We start from the raw sequence: 24,578 nt of genomic DNA, 5'->3' as shown, positions 1-24,578 counted from the left end.
TAATCTGACACAGCTTTTCTTTAGTAGAGTTTAGAATCATAAATAACATTAAAGGTAATCTAATATAGTGCTACTGGGGAATTAACTGTGAACATAGTAAACAGTCACAAAATCACAATCATGGAAACATTTCAATTACAATGTTCTGATTTCAATTACAGGGGGTAAAAATTATAAGCATTTATTTACATGTCCATGATGAAAATGACAGGGCAATTTAAAAAATCTGATGTTCGGAAACCTTTGATCCTAACTCCTTTTTTAAAAGTTGTGGCACTATATACATCCTGTAGAAAATTGTTTTAGTACAAGGCTACATTCTTTAAAAAAACAAAGCTTTTCTAAGTTTACATATTACCTCACAAAAAAAGGAAGCAGAAATAAGAGAAAATTCTTAGGAGGCTAGACCCATCAAGAAAGAAAAGTATTGAGAGAGAAATTGAAAGTAAATTGTTCTTATAGGAGTAAGGTCCAGAGCTAAAGATGAAGTTATTGAATATTTTCATTTTTCTAAAGGATAAGGCACAGAAGCCAAGTTTCAGATGATGAAAGGAAACCGTTTGTAATGAAGCACAAACTTGAGAAAAAAAGAACAAGGGAAGGGCACCTTAAGTCTCTTAGTCATGAATGTTTACTATACTACATCATCTGAATAGGTATTTAATGTTACATTTTAAATGTAACTCTAGAATTTTCAAGTTCATACATTTCATTTGAAAAGCTAGTATTCTTTTTTTTTTTGAGTTGGAGTCTCACTCTGTCACCCAGACTGGAATGCAGTGGCTGTTCCCGGCCACCGCAGCCTCGACCTGCTGGGCACCCGCGATCCATTCCGCCTCAGCCTTCCAAGTAGCCGGAATTACAGGCATGCGCTACCACGCCAGGCTGATTTTTTGATTTATTGTAGAGATGAGGTCTCGCTGCCCAGGCGGGTCTCGAACCCGCGGGCTCAGGCAATCCATTCACCTCAACCTCCCAAAGGCGAAAAGCTCGTATTCTTGATACTTGATTCTTAAAAATGATATATGAGTTCCAGTGAAGTTACCTGATCCTTTTTTTAAAAAAATCTCAAGATTGAGCAGTAAGTGGCAGCTGAGTTACAGATATGTTTTAACTAGAAAGCAATCTCAAAGCTATTATGTTTTGCATTTGAACCAACTTTTTAAATTTGATTTAGGTTTTTGGACATTTTTTCTCTTAATAGCAAAGCACACTCACATCACAAAATTGAGATTAACTAGATTAACAGAATGTTCTCCTTTATGGAAACGGCAAAGCAGCAATGTTTGTGGTTATACTGGATGAGGAAGAAGGGCACGGCCAGCCCTGGGGTAAAATACAAACAGAAGACTGCTATGTGTTCACAATACCCATGTCTTCTTTCATCGGGACACACAGTGAGGCTTCCCTGCAGTTAGATGTGGTCACGTGACACATGATCAAGCTGTTGATGTGGACATAAGGGGTGTGCAGTACCCTTCCCCAGGTAGAACTCCCCTGTGTGATGCTGTCTCGTTTCCCTCTCTGTTGCCTGTAAACCCTGGATTCTGAGGCCTTAAGAGGATAGTGTAGTATGGGAAGGAATTTGTGTTCTTGAATCCCTGTGGGCAAGGCTTCCACCCAAACACCAACAATGAACGTTCTCACATGAGCAAAAAATAAGCTTCTATTGTGGTAGGCCAATGAGATCTTAAGTTTTATCAGTTACAGCAGTTAGTGTGTTACGCCAACCAACAACATTTAAACACATGGGGATGCCATATAATTTTACATGTCACCAAATACATAAAAGTGATGTGATGTGATATGATTTATATTAAAATTTAGCTATAATTACAAATATTGCCTATTTAGCGGTAAAGATAAGGATCATGACAAAACAAATGCTTATAAGCATTAAACAGTCTTGTTAGCTTTAAGTATTCATTTTAACGTTTTACTGTTAAAAAAAAGTCATTACAGTTTTCTCACCTTAAAAAAAAATCCAACTATTACATCAAATGAAATAGATATTATGAGACAAAGTTAGGGTACTAGGAGGGAGTTTTAAGAACCTCCCAAAAATACGTGTAAAAAATTTAAGTATCTTTATATCAATCCCATCTTTCTATTCCAAATTAAAAATGTCTTTCAATAGTTCATTTAGATGTGTGCCTACTGCTCAGTATATGCAAGTCATACTTTCTGTAGAAACAGTTTCGTTTTTTTTTAACCATAGAGTAGTATTATAATGGAATTCCTCTAAAAGTAGAAATGAACTTGGGAAGACAGTCCAAGTATATCATATTTGAGGTTCCTATCTGAGTTATGAAAAGGGAAAATCATGAGGGACAGGTAGTGAGGCTGTGTGACAACCTAGGCCCACTGGGATGGGGCCTCACTGGACCTAAGTCTGAGTTCAAAATAGGCTTGGGATCTCAGACTCTCTGAAGGAGTGAAGGTATTCCTTGTAAAACGTTTTCAAATAAAGATATATTTCTTTTAAAACATGTAATAAATAAAACAAATGCTGAACAATTTTCCTAAGCATGTTGAGTTTCCATTCATGACTATAAAAACTGCTCACCAGAAATCAAACAATCTTAAATAGGTCTCTGCCCACTGCATTGAAAATATGTTCATAAATAGTTTTTTTATTAATTTCAAATCACTAAATCAAAACCATACATGCACTATTTCTGAACTTTCTAAAACCTGAAACAATAACCAGAGTTAGCTACAGGACACCATCACCTTGCTCCTTTTCCACAGATGAAATGTTTTGTTCTAAAAATAACTAGAATATTCCAGAGCTGTCCATCTTTCAATACAAGAAACACACTACCTTTTAGGGAAATAGAGAGCAGCAACTTCAGGTTCTAGAGCCTTTAAGTCATCAAGGTAAATATCATCAGGTCCCTGGTGCTGGCTTCTCTTGTGAACACCTGTTTTTAATAAAAACGGGGGAAAAAAATCAGCAGTAAGAATTTCATTATTCTTCATTTACAACTCTGTTGCTGGCTGGGCATGGTGGCTCACATCTGTAATTCCAACACTTTGGGAGGCCAAGGTAGGAGAATTGCTTGAGATCAGGAGTTCGAGATCAGTCTATGCAACATAGTGAGACCACATCTCTACAAAAAATAGAAAATAAAACAACAGGGAAAAAAAGGTACAACTCCGCAAAACCCACAAAGGTTTGCCAATAATAAGACTGACCATGATTTGAATAGGGTCTCAATGTTAAAGGTGTCAACTAACCTTTTCATTTGTGTTCGTTCTCAAGCCCCCACTCCAATTAATGGAAGAGAAGTGCAGTACTCAATAAATGAATACTTGTTGATTCACTCATTCTTCCATTTGCTGTTACATGAATAATCCTAGTCCCTAAATAACTTCTATTTAATGGTGACTTAAAAAAATATTTATAGGTAAGAAAAAGTATGACCAAACTTGAGGCAATTTTGCCTGCATTGAGAATGAGACCATTACTTACTCTAAAACGATAAAGGAAAGATTGCTGGGGTACAGGATACTCACATTGTGCCCAAGTATCAACCTACCTAACTACAATAGGAAAAAAAATATTTACAATGGCTAGATCTGGCAGATAACACCTTAAACACTGATCACATTCAGCATCACTAACAGTGAGTCATCATGAGATACAATATGAAGTACTCAACATATTCCATAAGGTAATCTTCAAGGCAAACAAAAAATCTAATCAAGTCTCTAGATCTGTGCTGCTCACTAAAGGCCACCAGCCACATGCTGAGTACTTAACCTGCTGCTAGCAGGTATGGAAAATATGTTTAAAAACATGTAACGTATATCCCTTGCCCTTAAAAATGCAAAATATCTCATTATTAATTTTATATTGATTACAATATTAAATAATATTTTGGGTTTATTGGCCTAAATATATGACTAAATTCCACTTTTTAAAAGTGGTTATGAGAAGACTCAAAATGTGGCTCATATTCCCTTTCTACTGGGCAGTACTGTTCTAGAGCTAACTTCCAGTTAAGAAAATACAGGGCTGTCACCTTGAAGAACCCTGATAGGTTCTAATCAGGGAACACAAATATAAAGGTGGCAACCAGACACATGGAGAATATGGGGAATCTATGAGATAACTGACTGGGTTCTTTAAAAGGTCACTATCATGGATGTAGAGAGGGTATGAAAGTGTGTGGGTATATCAGAGAGAGGGTATGAGGGTGTGTGGGTGTATCAGAGAGAGCAAGAGTATATGTGTATGGTGGTGGGGTGCTGTTCTAAAATAAAAAAGATTAAAGAAACAACAAACAAATGCAACCTGTGAACCCTGATGGGATTCTGGTTTGGGAAAAAAAAAACTAAAAAAATATTACTGGTACATTTGGGGAAATGCAAATATGGTTCTTCTAGATGACAATGATATTGCGGCTATGCAAAGAATGTTCTTATTCTTTAAAAGTGTATCCTGAAAATATATACATTTATATATTTATTAAGTTGGTTTGTGATAATCTAACATTTGGTATCACAATTTTTTCAAAAAGTGAAGTATTTGGCTATATATGAAGATGGGTAATTTGAGGTAAAAACAGGATCCAAGGTTAGTGTTCAGATAGTATGTATGTCTTACGGTACCAAGTATTAAAGGCTAACTTTATACTTTTTAAGTAGTGAGACTATCCTGATTTATTAAATTTGTGTTCTAAAAGTGAGATAGAACTGTTGAGCTGAGTTGGATCTTATTTTCTCTTTGGCTATTTTAGACAGAGAGATAATTAGTGAAAGAGAGCTCATACTAATAATTAGTATACATTTATTTTTATCCCATATCACTACAAAATAGTACTCAGTTTGGCCTCAACCTAGCAGATGCTTCAAGAGAAAGAAAACATTTTTTTCTCCATTCTAATTTTTTATGTTTAGACATTTTTCTGTTTAGAATTTCATTTCACTTTACCAGCATAGTTAATAAAGTGGTTAATTTTGCTCACTGAATGATTAGAACTCATTATTTATTTTCTCAATAAATGTCTCAAGAACCTACTGAGTTCTTGAGATGAACCTGCTGAATTCTTGAGACAACAGTTGGGAGACAGTAGTGAAGAAGTCAGAGCTCTGCTCCAACCAGACTTGCCAGTGGGAAAGTCACAACAATAATGTGTCTGATAGGTTCTAATCAGGGAACACAAATATAAAGGTGGCAATCAACCTCAAACCATAAGAACCTTAGAAAAGGAAGGAAGTACTCTCATGGATCGGAACAGGCATCCAATTCCTGTACAAAACCCGAAACCCACAGGACTTAAGAGAGAAGATAGACAAATGGGACCTTATTAAACTGACAAGCTTCTGCAAAGCCAAAGAAACCATCAAGAGAGCAGGGAGACAGCCTACAGACTGGGAAAAAGTCTTTGCCAACTCTAGGTCTGACAAAGGCTTAACATCCTGGATCTACAAGGAACTGAAGCGTACTGAAAAGAAGAAAACAAACAACCCCATTATAAAATGGGCAAAAGATATGAACAGACACTTCACAAAAGAAGACATTTGAGAAGCCAACAAACACATGAAGAAAGGCTCAACCTCACTAATCATCAGGGAGATGCAAATCAAAACCACACTGAGATACCACCTAACTCCAGTCAGAATGGCAATTATCAACAACTCAAAAAATAACAGCTGCCGGAGAGGGTGTGGTGAAAAGGGAACACTTCTACACTGTTGGTGGGAGTGTAAACTAGTGCAACCTCTGTGGAAAGCAGTGTGGCGATTCCTAAAAGCTCTAAAAATTGACCTTCCATATGACCCTGCAATCTCCCTACTGGGAATATACCCTGAAGAACACAAATCACTCTATAAAAAAGATACCTGCACACGTATGTTTATCACAGCGCTGTTCACAATAGCAAGAACCTGGAAACAACCATGCTGCCCATCAAAAGAGGACTGGATTAAAAAAATGTGGTACATATACACGATGGAATACTACGCAGCCATAAAAAAGAACAAAATCATGAATTTCGCAGCAACCTGGATGGAACTAGAGTCTATAATACTGAGTGACCTCTCACAGAAACAAAGATCAGAATATCACATGTTCTCACTCATATAATGGACCTTGAACATCCAAAGTAATACTATAAGAAAATGACTGACAGTACTGGGAAACTATGGGGGGGAGGGAGATGGGATTAACGGTAGTAAATATCTGTCTGGGGCTGGGAAAACACCTCTTATCAACAGGGTGCCTGAATGAAACGTAATTGTACACCTAACCCGTAACTGTACCCCACAAAACCATAATAAAAAATACTGATTAAAAAAAAGAAAAAAAGAGAGAAATACAAAACTGTATTAAAAATTTTATTAAATTAAAAAAAAAGTTTTTTTGAATGTGACCAAACATTAGTCAAAAACTCTCTTAAAGATGATCACTAAATCATTCAAACTAAGTTTCTAGCTTTATGTTAATATGTTTTCAAATTTTATAAAATACTTACTGAGCTTTAATTTTTATAGCTAAAGGAAATTTGAATGAACTTTTCTGCACATAAACAAATTCCAATTGTTTATGGGTGCATATGTTTTCAGGTATTTCCATCGATGTTTCCAAATGAGTTTGTTAGAGGGGAGTTGGTCATGTGTACTGATTAGTTGCCCCGGGGGTTCTCAGCTGTTCAGTATCCAAAGAGAGGGTTTATCTATTATCCCACCATTCATCAGAGAAAAATCCCTCTAGCAGTGTTTATGCAGGATCATGATTAAAACACCCAGGGTCTTATACAGCAAAGGACGGCACACCTCATCCCTCCAACAAAAGTGGCTTGCATTTACGCCAAGTCGTACCAAAGGATAGTGCCCCGTTCTAAACTCAAAATGCTCATGGATTAAATCACTTAAAGACTTAAACTCACGGTATATTTACATGAAATATATCTCTTCTCATCACAGTTATGTCATTTTTGTACATTCAAATATTTGTAAACTGCCATGGCTTAGAAATATGAAATTTTGTTTTACCTTCAAAAAAAAAATAAAGGTGGCAATCACATATTTGAAACACTGAAATAATTTACCATCTAAATTCAGAATACCTGGTGCCAAAATTAACAAATGATTACCTTTCTTCTTTGACGGTGAGTCTACTTTAGATGCTGGTTTGGATTCTGAGGGCACCTCCATTAAGGATGGGTTGGGAAGATGGTCTGCATCTAACATAGATGAAATCTGAGGATTCTCAAGAGGAGGTTCGAGAAGTTCTGCTGCAGAAGTTTCATCTTTCATCTGCTTACACAGGGCTCTGGGTTTGGGTTTGACTATGGTACAGACAGTGTCTTCCATGGAAGCATCCTTCTCAACTTCACTTATGAGGTTGTCCTCACTGGGAATTACCCGAAAATGGGTATTTTCTGACGGTGTAATTGTAGCTGTCCTAGGATGATGGTCGGACCGCTCTCTTTTGCTGACCTAAGAAAGTTAAATCGTTTAAAAATTAAACTAGTTCCAAAATGTTTGTTATAATGTATTCCCTAATCTGGTAAAAGTGTTCATTTTATTTATAACTTAACACATTCATTAAATATATTATTTTGCATGGGTGAAAAAGTAATATTTCATAATAAAGTGGGAAAAACTAATAATTTTATTTTGTTCAATATCATGAAATTTATAAAAGAGATATTTATAACTGTTCTACTATGAAGAATTAAACACTGGAGGACACTAATGAAATAAGACAATTTTCAGATACTAAGAAGTAGAGAATATTCATCCTGAGGAAGGAAACTAAATGAAAATTTAGCCCTACTTGGACTACTTCAAAGTTACGCTAAAACAGTATCAAAGTGAAAAGTCTAAATTAATCACAAATATAACTAAATGTGTGTGTGCACGCGTGTGTGTGTGTATTTTTAAGTTAGGGGAGAGTATAAACGCAGTCTCCCACTACCACAAATTATGCAGTCGAATTTCCCACATTTGAGGAAATCAGAGAGTCAACACATGCGGAGTGCAATGGATAAGCCCCACCCTGGGAAAACCACCTTCGTGATCATGGTATCTCCCCTTCCAGGTAAGTATAAATGTATATATTTTTTTAAGTTAAGTTCAACAAAGGACCCAAACATTTTCTCCCTCAAGAAATCTATCTTCCCAGTTCTTTCTTCTCTCATGATGAGCTGGCAAAAATGCTACAATAATTAATTTCCGGTTTACAACTTCAGTGTGGAAATTTTAGTTTTCTTTAAGCAATCATTTCACATTTCTTAATATTAATGAACAGTTAACATTATTCAATAAATAGAAACAAACACACAATACTGCTGTTGCAAATATATACTGCAAATGTTACAAAAAAGATGTTAACTTTAGATTTACTTTTATAACCACATGAGGGCACTGCCACCACTTATATTTATGAGAGCTCAGTCAGAAATTGCCTCCTTCTGAATGGAGAGACCGACTCTTCACAAGTCTAATCAGATACACTCCATGGGCAAATACGCTCCCCAGTACCTTGGTGGACTCTGGAAACCCGCCCCATGTCCACTCCATGTGAGACTCCGATCTGAGTAGGCTCTCGGTGGGCTTCACCTCCAGCTCTGAATCACTCTTAGGACCTGCTGCCTGGGAATAGGTGCTGCAAACACAACAAAAAATATGATACTTAAAAGTCAGAAAACCTTCAGTCTTGCTGAGCTTGACAGAGTAAAAGAAATTTAGGTTTGAATATATCAGCTTTATTCTGCAGATATAAAGACTCTACTGAAGAGAACATCAATTATTTTTTCTACTTTAATTCTTTAATAATAAAAACACCAACTAGTATTTACTGAGGACTTACCAGGTACTCAGTAAACACTACATATATTTTCTCATTTGATGTGAGCTTTATGTGGTGTAGCATGTTTAAATCTCTAAATATTTCTCATAAGAAATCAAAGAGAAAGGTAATTTTACAAAAGAGGAAATACACAAAAAGCCAGGCATATTAACATAACTCGTACCTGAAGATTTGATGGCAGAATTAACAACATGACTACAATTTTTTTCCATGATGTTATTCACAGTTACAGTTAATAGTTGACACTAAAATATTAGAACTTAGAATAAGAGCTGTAGATAGCCATAATTCTATGCTGATTATATAGATCTACCACTGAACAACATTGTTAGAGTAAGTCAGACCAAGTTTAGGAACAAAATAATTACTGAGAGAAAAGGCACATAAAGTAAACATTCAGTTCTCCTGGTATTTGAGAGAAATGGGAAATAATCACTACTGTCTAATAATAGAAAAGCTAATTAACATATCATTCTTCCTCTTTCCTTTAAGAAATAGAGACATTCAAAGACACTTACTTCTCTAAGGGGGACCAATCTCCATCAGATAAGGGGTAGTGATCTCCAGAATGGTAGAGCAAAGGTTCCTTATAATCTTCTTCCTTTAAGGAAGCATTTGAAGATCCTCTGTGAAAGGAAAAACCAAAGAAAGGAAGAAACAATGACATTTTTGTCAGCTTTAAAGTATCCCCCAAATCTGCTGACACATTTTATAAACAGTAAAAACAAAAAGAACTCCAGGAGTTCGAGGTTACAGTAAGCTACGATTCCATTGCACTCCAGCCTGGGTAAAAGAGACCCCAACTCAAAAAAAAAAAAAAGAGGGCCAAATGATTAATAACAAACACTTCTCAAAAGGAAAATATAAAGAGGGGATTCACCACTGCCCACCAAACAATACTACAATCACTATTTAAATACAGAACAAATAGAAGAACAAAAGAGAGATGTGATTATAAATTTCTTTTTATATCCCTTATGGGTAACTGAAACTAAGGCTTTATGTATATTTTGTTCAATCCCTACAAATCTGAGGTAATATTTCCTTTTAGGTATTATGTATTCAAGGAATTAGAGAAGTTTAGTAACTTGTCCAAACTCAAAAAACTAGGAAGCAGCTGGATTCTAAACAAACACTTATCCATTCCACTATCTACACTCTACTTCATAAAATACAATATTAGCCAAAGATAAGAGCTATGGCTCAAAAATGTAAAAATACCCTAAACTCTTAGAAACCCAGGACTAATTTTTTTGTTTCGCTCATGGATTATAAGAACTTTCTATTTCTTTAGACAGTATCTATATGATGTGAAGATGTGAGGAAGATGATACAAAAATATGATAAATGCTGTTAAGATGCATACTCATTTTAAGACCTTGAACTGGAGGCTGAACTAATGCTAAAAAGATTTTAATGACTACTTTACCCTTTGGTTTTCTTTAATTTGCAGAGTTGATATAAGTAACTTGTCATATAACCTTGAAAATCTTCTTCAGAACCACTGTGGACCTGCATTTTAATCTTTAGTTAGAAATTTATCACTTGTTATACTTCAGAGTAGATGTGAGCTTTATGTGGTGTAGCATGTAAAGCTCTAAAAAGTATAAGGAAAAGTGCAAAGGAAAACTCTGAAAAGCATAAAGTATCATCTTACACAAGTTTAAGAGTTTCTTATAGAAGAATCAATGCTCTAATAGGACAGATACTAAATATAAATGAGAACATCCCTATCATTTAATTTGCTGGACTAAAAACAGAGAAAGAAAAGCAGTTTATTATTTTTTAACATTACTTATCTTCCTTTATATCTTAATTTAACATACTCTTCTTTACTACTAACTCTGACATGTAATCATTTTTCCACATAGCTATGGCTTTTAATTTAAGGTTTTCCTAACACCAATCTTCTCTCTTCCAGAAGATTACTCTGGCATAGAACCTCATTCAAAGGGAGAAAAACATACCTGAGAAAGGCAGACATTTAGGAAAAAATACTCCATTTCTTAATAAAGGAATACCAAAAGGTAAATTTTCCCTCAAGGATGGGAAAATCAGATGCTTATAAATGGTCCTTATTTGTGCAATTTAAAAAGACACATCAGCTTGACCCTTTAGCATTCATACATTGGTCTGAAAAAAAAACAATGTAAAAGCTACACAAACTTCTTTTAACAAATTTTTATATTAAAAATACTTTATTTTTAGACCATATTTCACTGCAATATAAAAGTAAAGCCAAGAAGAAAACAGCAAAGTAAACAAAATTTAGTAAAATACTGAAGAAGAGCACGATCAGGCACCATTAAGAATTTACAACCTCAGGGAGATGTGAGATGGTCTTTTCTAGGCATATCCTGACAAAAATAGGGTGTATTTGTCCAGGTCCATTAGAGTAATGGAAAAGGTTTCTTATGTTCAGGTTTCCTTCAGTCCTAAAATTCCTTTATTAAAATAGGACTTCTAAAAACCTGTTAAGCATTTGCAAATTGGCACATCCGGGATCAGGGACCAGCGAGGCAGACCATGACAAAGCAACTTAAACTAAGCACATGACATGAGAATGCAGGGGAGTGTACATAGCAGAGAGTGAAGAAAATAGCATGAACACTGATTCCATGTGTGTTAAAACATGGCAGTGCTTACATATACATAAGCATTGAGCAAAAGAGGTAAACAGTTACTCTCAATCAGGACTGGGGGCTCCAGATGCTGAGGGTCACAGCTAGTGTGTACAAGGCACTTCAGCCTTCACAGACGCATCTGAGCATCACATCTTCAAACCATAATCATTTTCTAAGTCAGCATTATTCCGATTCAAAAGCTAACAGAGGTTGCATGGATGTATATAACTGCCAAAATTCATTAAATGATTCACTTAATGTCTTCGAATATTGCTATATTTAAATTATACTTTTAAAAGTGAGAAACAAAAACAACCAAAAGCTAAAATAAATAGCCTGAATTATTTATGTGGTATACATTATAGGGGCAAAGTTGAGTTTTAAATTTAGTGGGTAGCATATAAGAGATAAATAGGATTGCCAACTATCATGACCAAAGATCACTAGCTCTGTTAGTAGTATGTTTATTGGCAATCTTAGCATAGTATTAGTCAATGAACTTCAGTGTGACTAATGATCTAAGTTGGCATTTGAACACAGGACACTTCCCATAAAAGATGTCCCTCATAACAAGACTGAATGGAGCCCAGCAACACTTCTCTCTACATGCTGTGTCAGAAATGAAGGCAAGGAAAGGCAGGGAGCACCTGTCAGATCCATGTTACCCTGAATGTCTGCATTCACCCCAGAAGAACATGGAGGGTTCTCCAGAAGCCAGTTACTGATCAGGAGATGAAGTATGCAGCCCCAGGGAAACAGATGTTGTCTGCACAAAGTCCTAGGCTCTCAGGTCTCTCCCAGATAGAACCTTTTAAGCAAGCCTACTCTATTGGATTAAAAGTTGAGACTCCTTTCTGATGGTTTGGTTTTGATCCTCCATTTTTACTACTGTTGGGTATCTGAAATATTTCCATCAGTGGTACACTGTTATTTGCACTCAAAACTGCTAGAAAACCATCCAGTTTGAAAAGTCTCTTCCCCTCAAAAGGCTTTTTATGCCTAGGTGCAATATTTTAAATACACGCACATCTCCATCCAACCTCTAAAAGGACAAACAAGGCTTCTATTCATATTTAAGCCAAAAGTTCATCTTTAAGAAGGGAGAGAGACTCACTAGGTACAATTTCAGCAAAGTCCTGTATAGTTTAAAGCCCTCCAATTCCAAAAATGAACTCCTTCCAGCTGTACAACAGCAAACTGCTTTAAAGAATGATTCCCTCTTTCATTTGCTTCCTTTAAAAACTCTCAATTAACTTTAATTCTGCCTTCAATACAATTCTTCAAAAAGCAAAAAGAAAACAGAATGCCATTTGTCAAAACAAAATAAAAACCTATTTTATGTATCTTCTCTGGAAACATAATTACTTTCTTAAAGGGCAGGAACTGAGGAAAATAAATAACCTTTCATGTATCTATATGAAAGATGAAAATTCCCCAATCCCACATAATTTCTAAACCTCAATTCCTGAAAAAGCAGTTGACATTTTTTTTCCTCTCAGATTCTGGAACATGCTGTTTAATACATTGTTAATGACACTAAATACCTACCCTCAAATAATGTTAGAATCTAGATGCTGAGCTACAAGAAGCCATGCAAACCCTATAGCTCAATCCTCTTATTTTATAGATTAAGAAATCAAGGCCCTGGATGATGAAGAGGCTACTATTCCCCTGTCTGTAATGGATTCAGTCTGTCTACTTTTTTAGTTCAGCACTTATATGACCTGAACTCTCATAAATGTTTACATTTTGTTAATTTTTTTAAGTCTTAATTTTTGCTGGCTGATTAAACAGATTCAATTTTAAGAAAATTTCAGTATAGAGTTTCTCCAAGTAGTAGCATCAATAATTCAATCATGAACTAAAGTAAAAGCAAACCATAGGCTCCTGAAAACTACTGCAACCCCTAGTTTACATAATTTGTGACATGCCTGCTTACCAAGGCTTAGAGGTAGGCTGGCAGCCACTGGTACTTGTGGACCCAACCTGTATACCAAGAAGAGATTTTGTTGATACAGTCTTTTCACACATTCTGGAAAAGTATGGTATGTGCTAGTATTTCTGCAAGGCATTGACTTACAACACCCATTTACAAAATTTCTTTAGAATAATGACTCCTGTGCACTGAGTAGGGAATTTTGCATGTGTTTTAGAAAGGTTTTAGTTCCAAACTGAAGGCAGTTCAGGAGCTCTAAACTCTTCTATTATGTTAACAAAGGACGTATGTCAACAAAACTTTGGAGGCAAAAGCATTCCTTCAGTGTTCTTTTCGGTAGATCTTGAAAGAAGTTTAGTTGGCAAAAATATTTTCAGAAATAAAGTACTGAAGGGAACATTACAACGCTAATCCAAATAAAATTTAGATGTGTAAGTATTTCACGTTTTTCTCAAATGAATATATGTTTCTTGCCCACCTATACATTTTACTATATACAAGACAAAACTTTTAAAGTAATTGTTCACAATGTTTTTAAAACTCCCAAAATCAAGCAGTGGAATACTGAAAGATTCTCACAGTTCATTCTCTTAGAGAAGGAAAGAATAAATAACCTTTAAGGGAAGAAAAAGGACATAAAGAGTCTCTAAAGAAATTTCATTAGCTTAATATTCTTTGGGAATCAATGGCATATAAAAGTAGAGTTTAGAACATTTATAATTAAACTCTTCGCAGCTAGTATTGATACTGACCAAAAAAAAAAAAAAAAAAAAAACCACTCAAATTTACAATTCAGGATTTAAAAATTTTACAGATATAGTCTACACTAGTCTGTAGAGCCTAACATACTTTTTCACTGTTGTTTTCCATCTTTTGTTTAGTTCTAGCAGAGGAACTCTGCATTCTACCAAAACTGAAATCAAAGTCGAATATATTCAGTGTGGGAGGAGTGAGGGACATGATAGTTAGTGAGCAATAAAAAAGATGGGAAGAAAAAAATTTCATGTGTTAAAAATGACTATGTTACCTATAATACTTAATTTTTTAAAATTACCCTTGATGTCCTAAATGTCATCAAAATATCTCCCTTTCAATATTTGCTTTATCTTTGAGTAAAGAAATAAGTCATTGGAGGCCAGACCAGATGAGCAGTGAAGGTATTCCAACACATTATCCCTCATAGACAATGCTGTGTGAGTTGGTGCATTGTTGTGATGCAAGAGCTCCCTTGAGGGACCACTTTTGCACATACCTTTCTCATGCCAAGATTTTTTTTCTTTTTCTTTTTTTTTTTTTTGAGTTGGAGTCTCACCCTGTCATCCAGGTTGGAGTGCAGTGGCATGCTCATGGCCACTGCGGCCTCGACCTGTTGAGGTCAGGTGATCCTTCCGACTCAGCCTTCCAAGTAGCTGGAACTACAGGCATGTGCCACCATGACTGGCTATTTTTTAAATTTATTGCAGAGACAAGGTCTCGCCAAGTTGCCCAGGCTGGTCTCGAACCCGCAGGCTCAGGCACCAAGATTTTCAGTTAAGATTTTCCTGTTTCTCTATCAATGTGTATTTGATCTGCTATGTTTCTCACAATCAGCTGATGATTTTGACATACAAGTTAACAAATTTTTACAATGTTTTCATCAATTCTGCTTGTTACTGGCCATTCTGACCTCTCTTCATCAATGATGCTTCTTTATCAATCAATGCTACTCAGAAAAATATTTAATCCACTTCTATACTGCTATTTTCTTCATGGTTTTATACCCATAAACTTGGACTAGCTTGTGCCTGATTTCACTTCCATTCTTGTCAAGTTTAACCAGAAATTTAATATTTCTTCATTGCTCGAATTCAAACTCTAGCATTCTCACAACAGCTTGATAGTCATTTCAGAAAATGAGTTCCAAAATTGCTTTGACAGGTAAACTAGGTGCTGCTGGCATCGGCGCATAGCTTCCCAAGGGGAGTACTTCGAAGGTGACCATAGTGATATTCAGCAAAGAAGTATATAGCACTTTTTCTAGGATAAGTTTGTGAACTTAATTGTCAGACCTCATACAATTTACTTGACTTTTGAAACTTATTGGACAAAAAGAGACACACCACCAGTTTACTGCGGATGTCATTTTAGTATCTGTGGTGCCATGGTGTGTGTGTGTGTGTGTGTGTGTGTGTGTGTGTTCATCCACAGTTCTTGGACAAAAAGAGATACACCACCAGTTTACTACGGATGTCATTTTAGTATCTGTGGTGCCATGGTGTGTGTGTGTGTGTGTGTGTGTGTGTGTGTGTGTGTGTGTGTGTGTGTGTGTGTGTGTGTTTTCATCCACAGTTCTTGGCTCACAACTCCCATAGTCCTTGTTTCAGTCTTTTGTTACAATGTTGAATGTGTCAAGCCTCAGGGGTAGGCCTCAGGAAACAGAATCTCTCTGACTTACTCCTGCCCTCCTTTCACCTGCCCCAAGGCAGGACTCTTATCTTCCCTTCCCTTCTGACTGTGGGTCTTTAGATCCTCTTCAGAGAGGGTCCTGCCCTATGCCCTGGAAAAACAAAGGCCGATATCATGAAGCTTCCATAAAACCCCAAGAGGTTTCTGGAGGGTGGTGCACCCAGGGAGGGCATGGAAGCTCCACACACATTCCCCTATACCTTGTCTAATGTGTCTTTTCATCTGTATCCTTTGCCTTTATAATAAACTAGTAAACATAAGGGTTTCCCTGAGTTCTGTGAGCTGCTCCAGCAAATTAATTGAACCTAAAGAAAGAGTTATGAGAACTTCAACCTGAAGGCAGTCAGTCAGAAGTTCCAGAGGCCTGGACTTGCAACTTGTGTCAGTGAGTGGGCAGTCTTGGGGACTGAGCCCTCAATCTGTGGGATCTGATGCTATCTCCAGACAGATAGTGCCAGAACAGAATTAAAAGACACCAACTAGTGCTGGCTGCTTGGTGGGTGAAGAAAACCTCCCAACATGTGGTTACAGAAGTCTTCCTCTGTGCTGATGATAGTTGTTGTGGTGTGAAAACAGAAGAAAAACACTGGGCGTTTTCTTAAAGTAGTACCATAGCAGAATACTGGCAATTGCAGAAAGGAACAAAGAAACAGTCTCTCCTGCTTGATTCCACAGTGAATGGTAAAGGGGAAAACCCAAGTACAAACCTCACACTACACATTGATTAAAACAGGGCAGCTTCTGACTTTACCTGAACTCTACCTACAGAGTAAGTGGATGGCCAGTACCTGCACAAGAACCCCTCGCAGACTGGGAACCCTACCTGGTTGCCTGAGCTCCCTTTTCGTCATCAGAGCTCACACCCACATCATATGTGTCCTCTGTAGCAAGAGAAGCAGCCTGTTCTTCCTTCTTACTGTCCTGTTTGCATTTCTTTCTCCTTCGTTTTTTCTTTTTCACAGAACTTGGAGTGAAAACTGTTTCTGTTTCCAAAATGTGTGAGATGTCTGAACTTTGAGCTGGTCTTTCATCTCCACCTGATTTCACCAAAGGGGTGTCAATATCTTTAAAAAACTGGTCTTCGGTAGGAATTGGTGAGGTGGCAAGGTAAGCCGGAAGTTTTTCCTTAAAGGGAACATGGAGAAAGAAAAGTTATCCATGACAAACTGGACAGTGAACTAAAACAACAGTTAATGTTTTGAGCATATAAATTTTCACAGTGATAGGAAAAAACATATATTCCCTAAAAGTAAGCCAGTCACACTAAGGCACTAAGAAAATGAACTAAGAAACTTCCTGCTCTATTCTGAGTAGGTCTCTGCCCTTTTTGACACAGTTAAGTCGTCTCATTTCAGTACATGTAACTGAGTACATTTGGAAGAACTGACAGGCCAAGTTAGCACAGAACACCTAAAAGCCATAATTAAAGCTGAGGCCAATTAAATTCTTTTCAGAGAAAATATAAAAGCAGCAGCAGCATTCTGAGAAGATGTTATAAAGGATTCTGTCAATAACTTTCAGAGAACAATAAGAACAGGATAAAGCAGAAGGTAGAGATTAAGGACACTGCATCAGACAAAGGACAGCAGCACAGGTGAGTGATGTGAGGATCTACGGTGAATGTAGAGTAGCTAATGCTTATGTTTGTCAAATTAGCTGAGGACGAAGAAAGGCAATTGTACAGAGACAATACTCTATAGCAAATGATGCCAGTGAATTCTTAAACCATAAAGTACTTAATGTTAGGGTTTAAAATGCAGTATTCCTTCTTTTAGGAATTCAAAAGAAGACAATAAGGTCCAATATGCAGAAGTAATTCAATTCCTAATTTAATATTGAATAAATAACCAAATCTGGTATTCAGTATGTTAATGTCTTAACCATCGGTTTCATTCCTTTTTATCAATGGGGGAAATAAAAGGTACATAAAAGAGACATAAAGTAACCTCAGATAATTTAGAATACTCAAGTTTTTATATAATAGTCCTTAAAATATATGGGTTTTCATCATTGTTTTTATTAAGCTTCTGAACTTGGTTTGGATAAACATATTACACCTTGAAGCTGAAGCTTTATTTACTAGGAGAGATCTATGTTCACCAGTAAAACACACAGAGATTGTGATAAGATATTCTGAATGTCCCCAAGGCATTCAGATGAGAGGCTGTGGTCTCTGACTTAGAGGATTTTTAATTCGTGATTTTTGTTTATTTCTTGAAAGGTATTTTTATTTCTGGTGGTGTTTCCTAGTCCTATTAGAGCAATGTTTGTGGGATGGAAATAATTTGAATGTCTACCAGTTAAGAAATGGTTAAATAAATTGTAGTACATCCATACTATGGAATACTGTGCAGCTATCAAAAAGAAAGAGATAAAGAACTACTGACCTGAAAGGGATATTGATGACGTATACAGTTAAATGAGAAAAGTTTAAGAGAAACAAAAAGCAAACAAATGGTGGGTTTTTGGTAATTTTTATCCTCTAAACTGTGAATTTCTGGGGTTCATATTATGTGGCACGGAGTAGTAATTCCAATGTTTGTTGGATGAATTAAATTTTCTACGCCATACTAGAGAAAAGTTGTTCAATTTGGTCATACACGGAAGAGGAAAAAAGGTTGAAAAGCTGACATTCTCCAAGCTAAGTATAGTTTTTAATGGAATTTTCAGAAAAAACCATGAAACTAGTCCTCTCACTTACACTATCTGTTGATTTATACAAAGTTTAATCAGTGCTATAGATTATAAGTGATTTTAAGAACTATAAGATTATAAGTGATTTTAAGAAATATATTTGTCAGTTTATTCTTCTGACAAATGCCATTTACTATCTTTCATTCTGCTCTTTGCCTCTGACTCTGAGAGGAAAAATTCTGCTTAGGCCAAGTAAATGCAAACAAGGTAATATAGCAGCCATAATAAAGAACAAAATCATGTCTTTTGCAGCAACATGGATAGAGCTGGAGATCATTAACCTAAGTGAACTGACTCAGAAACAGAAAACCATACACTGTATGTGCTCACTCATATGTGGGAGCCAAGAGGTCACAAACTGGAAATAATAAGACACTGAGGACACCAATGAGGGGGAGAAGAGGAGAGAGGTTAGGGTTCAGAAACTACCTATGGGGCACAATATTCACTATCTGGGGAATGAATCACCTGAGAACCAATCCCCACCACTACAATATGTCCATGTAATGAGCATGCATGAGTACCCTCTGAATCTAAAATTAAAAAAAAAAATTGTGAGTCTTAGTGAGGGCCCACAGATACAGTAGAAAGATGATGGGACTATCAACTGGTCTGTAGGGTTTTCTACCTAGTGCAGAGGTTTCTACCTAGTGAGAGAACCAGAAACAGACTCAAAAAAATCAAAAGGCAAAATTATGAAGAATCCATGGGAATGAAGAAAACAAAGAGATTGATTCTGACTGCTATCTATCACTTCTTGTAGCATTGCTATGTTTTTAAAAAGTTGACACTCAAAACAGTATGAAACAGATATTCAGAACATGAAATAAACTTTTAAAAAATTATAAAAACAAGGTTGGGCTTGGTGGCTCAGCCTGTAATCCCAGCTCTTTGGGAGGCTGAGGTGAGTGGATTGCCTGAGACTGTGGATTTAAGACCAGCCCAGACAACTTGGTGAGGCCTCGTCTCTACAATCAATAAAAAATTAGCCCGGCACGGCAGCACATGCCTATATTTCTGGCTACTTGGAAGGCTGAAGCAGAAGGACTGCCAGAGCCCAGCAAATTGATGCTGGGGCGACCATGAGTGTGCCACTGTACTCCAGCCTGAGCGACAGAGTGAGATTCCAACTCAAAACAAACAAACTATAAATATACACACACAAAGCAAACAAAAAGTTTTTCCTGATTAAGTACTCTGCTGGAAAGGTAAGAGGAGCCTTGTCGATATGTCAATAAAAATCCTTGAACAGGGGAAAAGAAGGTAATATAAAAACAAATAATTAAGATACTAGAAAAAGCACCAGTCTAGTAAAGGTTCCTCTTCATAAATTACACTGTCTCAACACTACTTTACATACTGGTATGTAAGTTGTTGACTTCTCTAAACCAAAAAATGATAAACATAATCTCATTTGGCTTTGTTTTATTTTTTTTGGTATTTTTTCTTTGTGAATATATAACACCAAACAGGAAGTTCATCTCTAAAACCAAAAAAAGTAGTCCTGTATCCTTAATAATTTGATGTTTATCAGTTTTGCTATTTGAGACATTATTTATGAAGAAAGATGTAATAATACAGTCAAAAACTTTTTTGAAAAGATCCACATTAAATCCATCAATAACAGTTCGCCACTGTTCAAATCAGTAGATATATAGAGTATGTGTATTGGGTGGGGAGTATGACAAATTTTGCCTCCTTGCTGAAGAAAGTCAAACATGTAATCATTTATAAATGGATATAGGCCAATTAATTTAAATCTCTTGAGATCATAATAAATTAAATCACATGATTATTCAAGGTTAGGGATGTACTAACTAACCCTATCAAAATGGTAAACATGATTTCTAAGTCTAAAGGTCACATGTGTACACAGCCAGAAGAGATGTGTCTTAATTACCCAGGTGGAACTGAATATATTCAAGTCAAGGTGTAAACTATAATAGACACTAATAATAAGAAAGTTCATTAAAGTTAGAAAGAGATATGCCTTCCCTTACAAAAAGAACAAGTACATGTATTCTGCATTGCTCTCTGTACCCTGAAACTCCAGCTCCTTTTTGACAGCTTAGTTTTTCAACTTGAAACTAAAGCTTGTCTGGCCAGCAACAGTCCTGTGTAAACTAACCACAAACACTGTTGAACATTCCTGTTTGGGACACACACCAGACGCCTGAGCACACTGTGTAAGGAGGGTGTGGGGTGTGACCCACAACAACTTACATATTCCTCTTCAGTCTCCTCCACAAAGAAAGCTTCTCCATTGTCACCCAATTTCATATGAAGGTCGACTGCATTGCCGTTGATTTCTATATCAATCTGTGGGAGAAACAAAGCATGATTTAGCATTCAAAGTCTTTCCTTCGAGCCAAACTGACTCTAAAGCCCAGGTTTCTCAAGCCAAACTTAGTACTAAGGTTCCCAGAGCTACAGACCCAGAGAAATACTGCCGCCTGCCCCCAATTCCACTCCTAAAAAACAAAATTAACCTGGATTACCCTTGATGGATAACCAGAGACTGAAAGAAAATGTCTCACCATCTATTTTTACAAGATATAAGATTTTAATTTGTTTAATTTCCCAAATGTTATGAGGGAAATATTATTGTCAAACATTTGTACACTTCCCAAGTTATAGCACAAGCAAGCCTCACCTTGCACAGTTCAGATACATGCAAGTTTCAGTAACTTATGAGCTTGGAGCAGTTGCATCATGTACAACTTCGCTGCCAGTAATTCTGTCCACAGATCACTACGCAGTAACAGATGTCATCATGACCAGTGACCAATCATGGAACTTCAAAGTCTTTTGGTGACTGCTCACTGTGCAACTGCTATTCAGTTCAGGCACAGACTGCAAAGTACATAAAGTTGTGTGGCTTCCTCATCTCAGTGACAAATCCACGTGATTAAGCAAAGAATAGCATGCTCTCAAGAGAGGAGAGCAGGCAGAAACAGCCTAATCAAACTATACTTAATAGGTTTTTATTAAAAAAGAAAAAAAACTTTAGTTCTCAGTGTTTCTAATGTCTTGAGTTGCAGTATGCAAAGTAAATATTATTTTGCTACCATTTCATTTTCCTATATTTTCATAACTGACAGAAAATTTTTAAAATTTTGTCAAAAATGTGTAAAGGCTGTAACTTTCCCTATTGACCATTAAGCTCAGTTTGCATGGTTTCTACTTGGTGGACTGCACCACCAGGCAAAATGAAAACTGCTGACTATATATAATATTAAATACTACTGTATCACTTAAAGTCAGTTATCGGGCTTGGTGGCTCAGCCTGTAATCCCGCGCTTTGGGAGGCTGAGGTGAGTGGATTGCCTTAGCCCATGGGTTCGAGACCCGCCTGGGCAACTTGGCAAGACCTCATCTCTACAATAAATCAAAAATTTAGCCGGGCATGGTAGCACATGTCTATAGTTCCAGCTACTAGGAAGGCTGAGGCAGAAGGATCTCCGGAGCCCAGTAGGTCGAAGCTGCGGTGGCCGGGAGCAGCCACTGCATTCCAGTCTGGGCAACAGAGTGAGACTCCAACTCAAAAAGAAAAAAAAAAAGTCAGTTATCTATGAGCTGAGATCAATACTTTTGAATATATTACAAAATAACAATCTGTAATCTAAATGTGAATAGTTCTGCATAGTCCTTACGGTGGGAATAAACTGTACTGTCAGCTGGGTTTTCCCAGTGAGGACCAATTATCTCCTCCGTTTCCCAGGAACCAGATTGAGAAAAAAAATGGAATAAGTAGCATCACATTTTTAAAAATTTAGGTAAACATATTCTATCAAAGTGCTTCCTATAAAAATCCCATGTATAAATAATATGACCATACTGAAACAGGGTGAGGAAAAAAGAAACTAATCTAAGCAACTCTGGAAAACAAGAATTTTAACTATGTATTTTAAATCTAAAGACATTTACATATATACACAGAACTATACACAAATATTGTAAAGTAGTTAATAAATTCTTCTTAAGCACAGGGATATGGGTTGGCAATTCTGAAATCATTTTATGCGTTTTCTAGGACTGGGCAAATAAGTAGATATGCTGTGGATAATCAGAGCCATGTGTTCCACTGAAAAAGAAAAAAGCTACAAATAAGGAGATGAGGAGGAAGCCTGAGATGATGGATTAGAATCAGAAGCCTCTGTGTGAACTCATGATTTTTATAGAGATGTATATTTTTATATATATTTATTTATAGATGTACACATGTATGTATACACAGACATGAATTTGCTAGCTCTACAATTGAAAATGCCTAGAAGCATTGATATCTCAGTAGTAATGAGAACACTTCATGGCCGGACCTTTGTCTCTAAATACTACTCTATTCAGGGTTCTCAAAGAAGTAAAGTAATTAATTCCAGGGCTGAAGGAGGGAAAGTAGCTTTTTTTAGAATATGTTATGATACTATAAGGAAGGAAGAGTTCAAAAATTGATGGGAGCATTGCCGACAGATTCAACTTGAAGGAGCTAAACTAATAGCCAATCTGGTAAAATTTGAGCCACTAAATAAATAATGCTAATAATATTGTAATGTAATAATATTGTAAAAATATCCATGAATTCATACTGATATAAATGAGTAATTAAATAAATAGAATAGAAAGGATAGTTCATCAATATAGTAGAAATTTTAGTTAATAAATGGAGTAGGAATAATGGAAATAGAAAATCACCATTTGGCAAACAATAGCAATAATTGTTGTAAGAAAAATTCGTCAATGTATGCTAACATTCATGGGGAAGAAATATGAAAAACAGTATAGTCCCAAAGGTTCTCCAAAAGTAAATTTATGCCTAGCAGACACCATCAACCAAGTGGTCAAAGTTAACATCACCATTAAAGAGACAAAGCAAAATGATGGGCCTCCTAATATGACGCACTGAGAAGGGCAGACAGCATCACCCTGTTACTCTTGCTCCAAAAGAGGAAATAAACTCAAACTGAGGGACAGTCTACATACTTAACTGTTCTGTAACCTTTAACAAGTCAAGGTCATAAAGAAAGACTGAGGGAGTTAGGTGCAGCAGGACATGCTTGTAGTTCCAGTTACTTGGGTGGTAGAGGCAGGAGGATCATTTGAGCTCAAAAGTTACAGGAAGACTCTGCCTTTTTTTTTTAAAGGAGGGAATGGCACTTTTTTTTTTTTTAAAGAAGGAGGGACTGGCATGGTGGCATGCAATTGTAGTCTCAGCTACTTGGGAGGCCGAGGCAGAAGGATTGCCTTAGCCCAGGTGGTCAGGCTGCAGTGAGCTGTGGTTGTGCCACTGTACTCCAGCCTGGGTATGAGTGAGAACTCAACTTAATTAAAATAAAAAGAAGGATTTTATGAAAAAGCTTTGTATATTTCAGTGGTCGAAAGAAAGAGTGAGGAACTATTAAGAGAACCCAGGATGGGCCAGGCTCGGTGACTCAGCCTGTAATCCCAACACTTTGGGAGGCCAAGGCAAGTGGACTGCCTGAGCTCACAGGTTCGAGACCCACCAGGGCAACTTGGAGAGACCTCGTCTCTAAAGTAAATAAAAAATTAGCCAGGCGTGGTAGTGCGTGCCTGTAATTCCGGCTACTTAGAAGGCTGAGGCGGAAGGATCACGGGAGCCCAGCAAGTCGAGGCTGCGGTGGCTGGGAGCATGCCACTGCACTCCAGTATGGGCGACAGAGTGAGACTCCAACTCAAAAAAAGAGAGCCCAGGATGAAAGCGATATGGGGCTCTAGATAGGATCCTAGAACAGAAAGAGAAGTGAAAAAATAGGTGAAGTTTGGTTAAGCTAAATACCAATGTCAATTTCCAGGTTCTGATCACTGTATGATGGCCACATAAAATAGTAACATTAGGAGGATAAATTAGGTGAAAAATATATGGAAACTTTAAAAACTACATATGCAACTTGTCTCTAAGTCTAAAATCAACTCAAAGAATAAAAAGTTACAAAATAAGTCAATATTTTGAAAAACAAAGACTAAAGCACTGTCACAGAAGTAAGACAAAATGCTCCTTATCTTTTTTTTTTTTTTGAGTCGGAGTCTCACTCTGTCG

The 24,578-nt window shown here is 36.6% G+C and overlaps 1 protein-coding gene across 2 annotated transcripts in view; it reads right to left on the bottom strand.

Annotated features, from left to right (window-relative positions):
• Positions 1 to 24,578, bottom strand: part of LPIN2 (lipin 2) — a 78,653-nt gene that overhangs the window by 14,637 nt on the left and 39,438 nt on the right. For both annotated transcript variants that reach the window (XM_008074761.2, XM_008074762.2), the window contains exons 3-8: positions 20,747 to 20,842; positions 16,653 to 16,954; positions 9,343 to 9,450; positions 8,497 to 8,620; positions 7,104 to 7,449; positions 2,825 to 2,924 (exon numbers count right to left, since the gene is read on the bottom strand). In XM_008074761.2, coding sequence (XP_008072952.2) covers positions 2,825 to 2,924; positions 7,104 to 7,449; positions 8,497 to 8,620; positions 9,343 to 9,450; positions 16,653 to 16,954; positions 20,747 to 20,842 — 1,076 coding nt within the window. The remainder of the gene's footprint in view (positions 1 to 2,824; positions 2,925 to 7,103; positions 7,450 to 8,496; positions 8,621 to 9,342; positions 9,451 to 16,652; positions 16,955 to 20,746; positions 20,843 to 24,578) is intronic.

This window comes from Carlito syrichta, unplaced genomic scaffold, assembly GCF_000164805.1.
Source record: "Carlito syrichta isolate Samal-C Ts95f unplaced genomic scaffold, Tarsius_syrichta-2.0.1 Scaffold317479, whole genome shotgun sequence".
Classification (NCBI taxonomy): Eukaryota; Metazoa; Chordata; class Mammalia; order Primates; family Tarsiidae; genus Carlito; species Carlito syrichta.
Note: the sequence above shows the minus strand (reverse complement) of the source record. Positions and strands in the feature narration are given on the sequence as shown.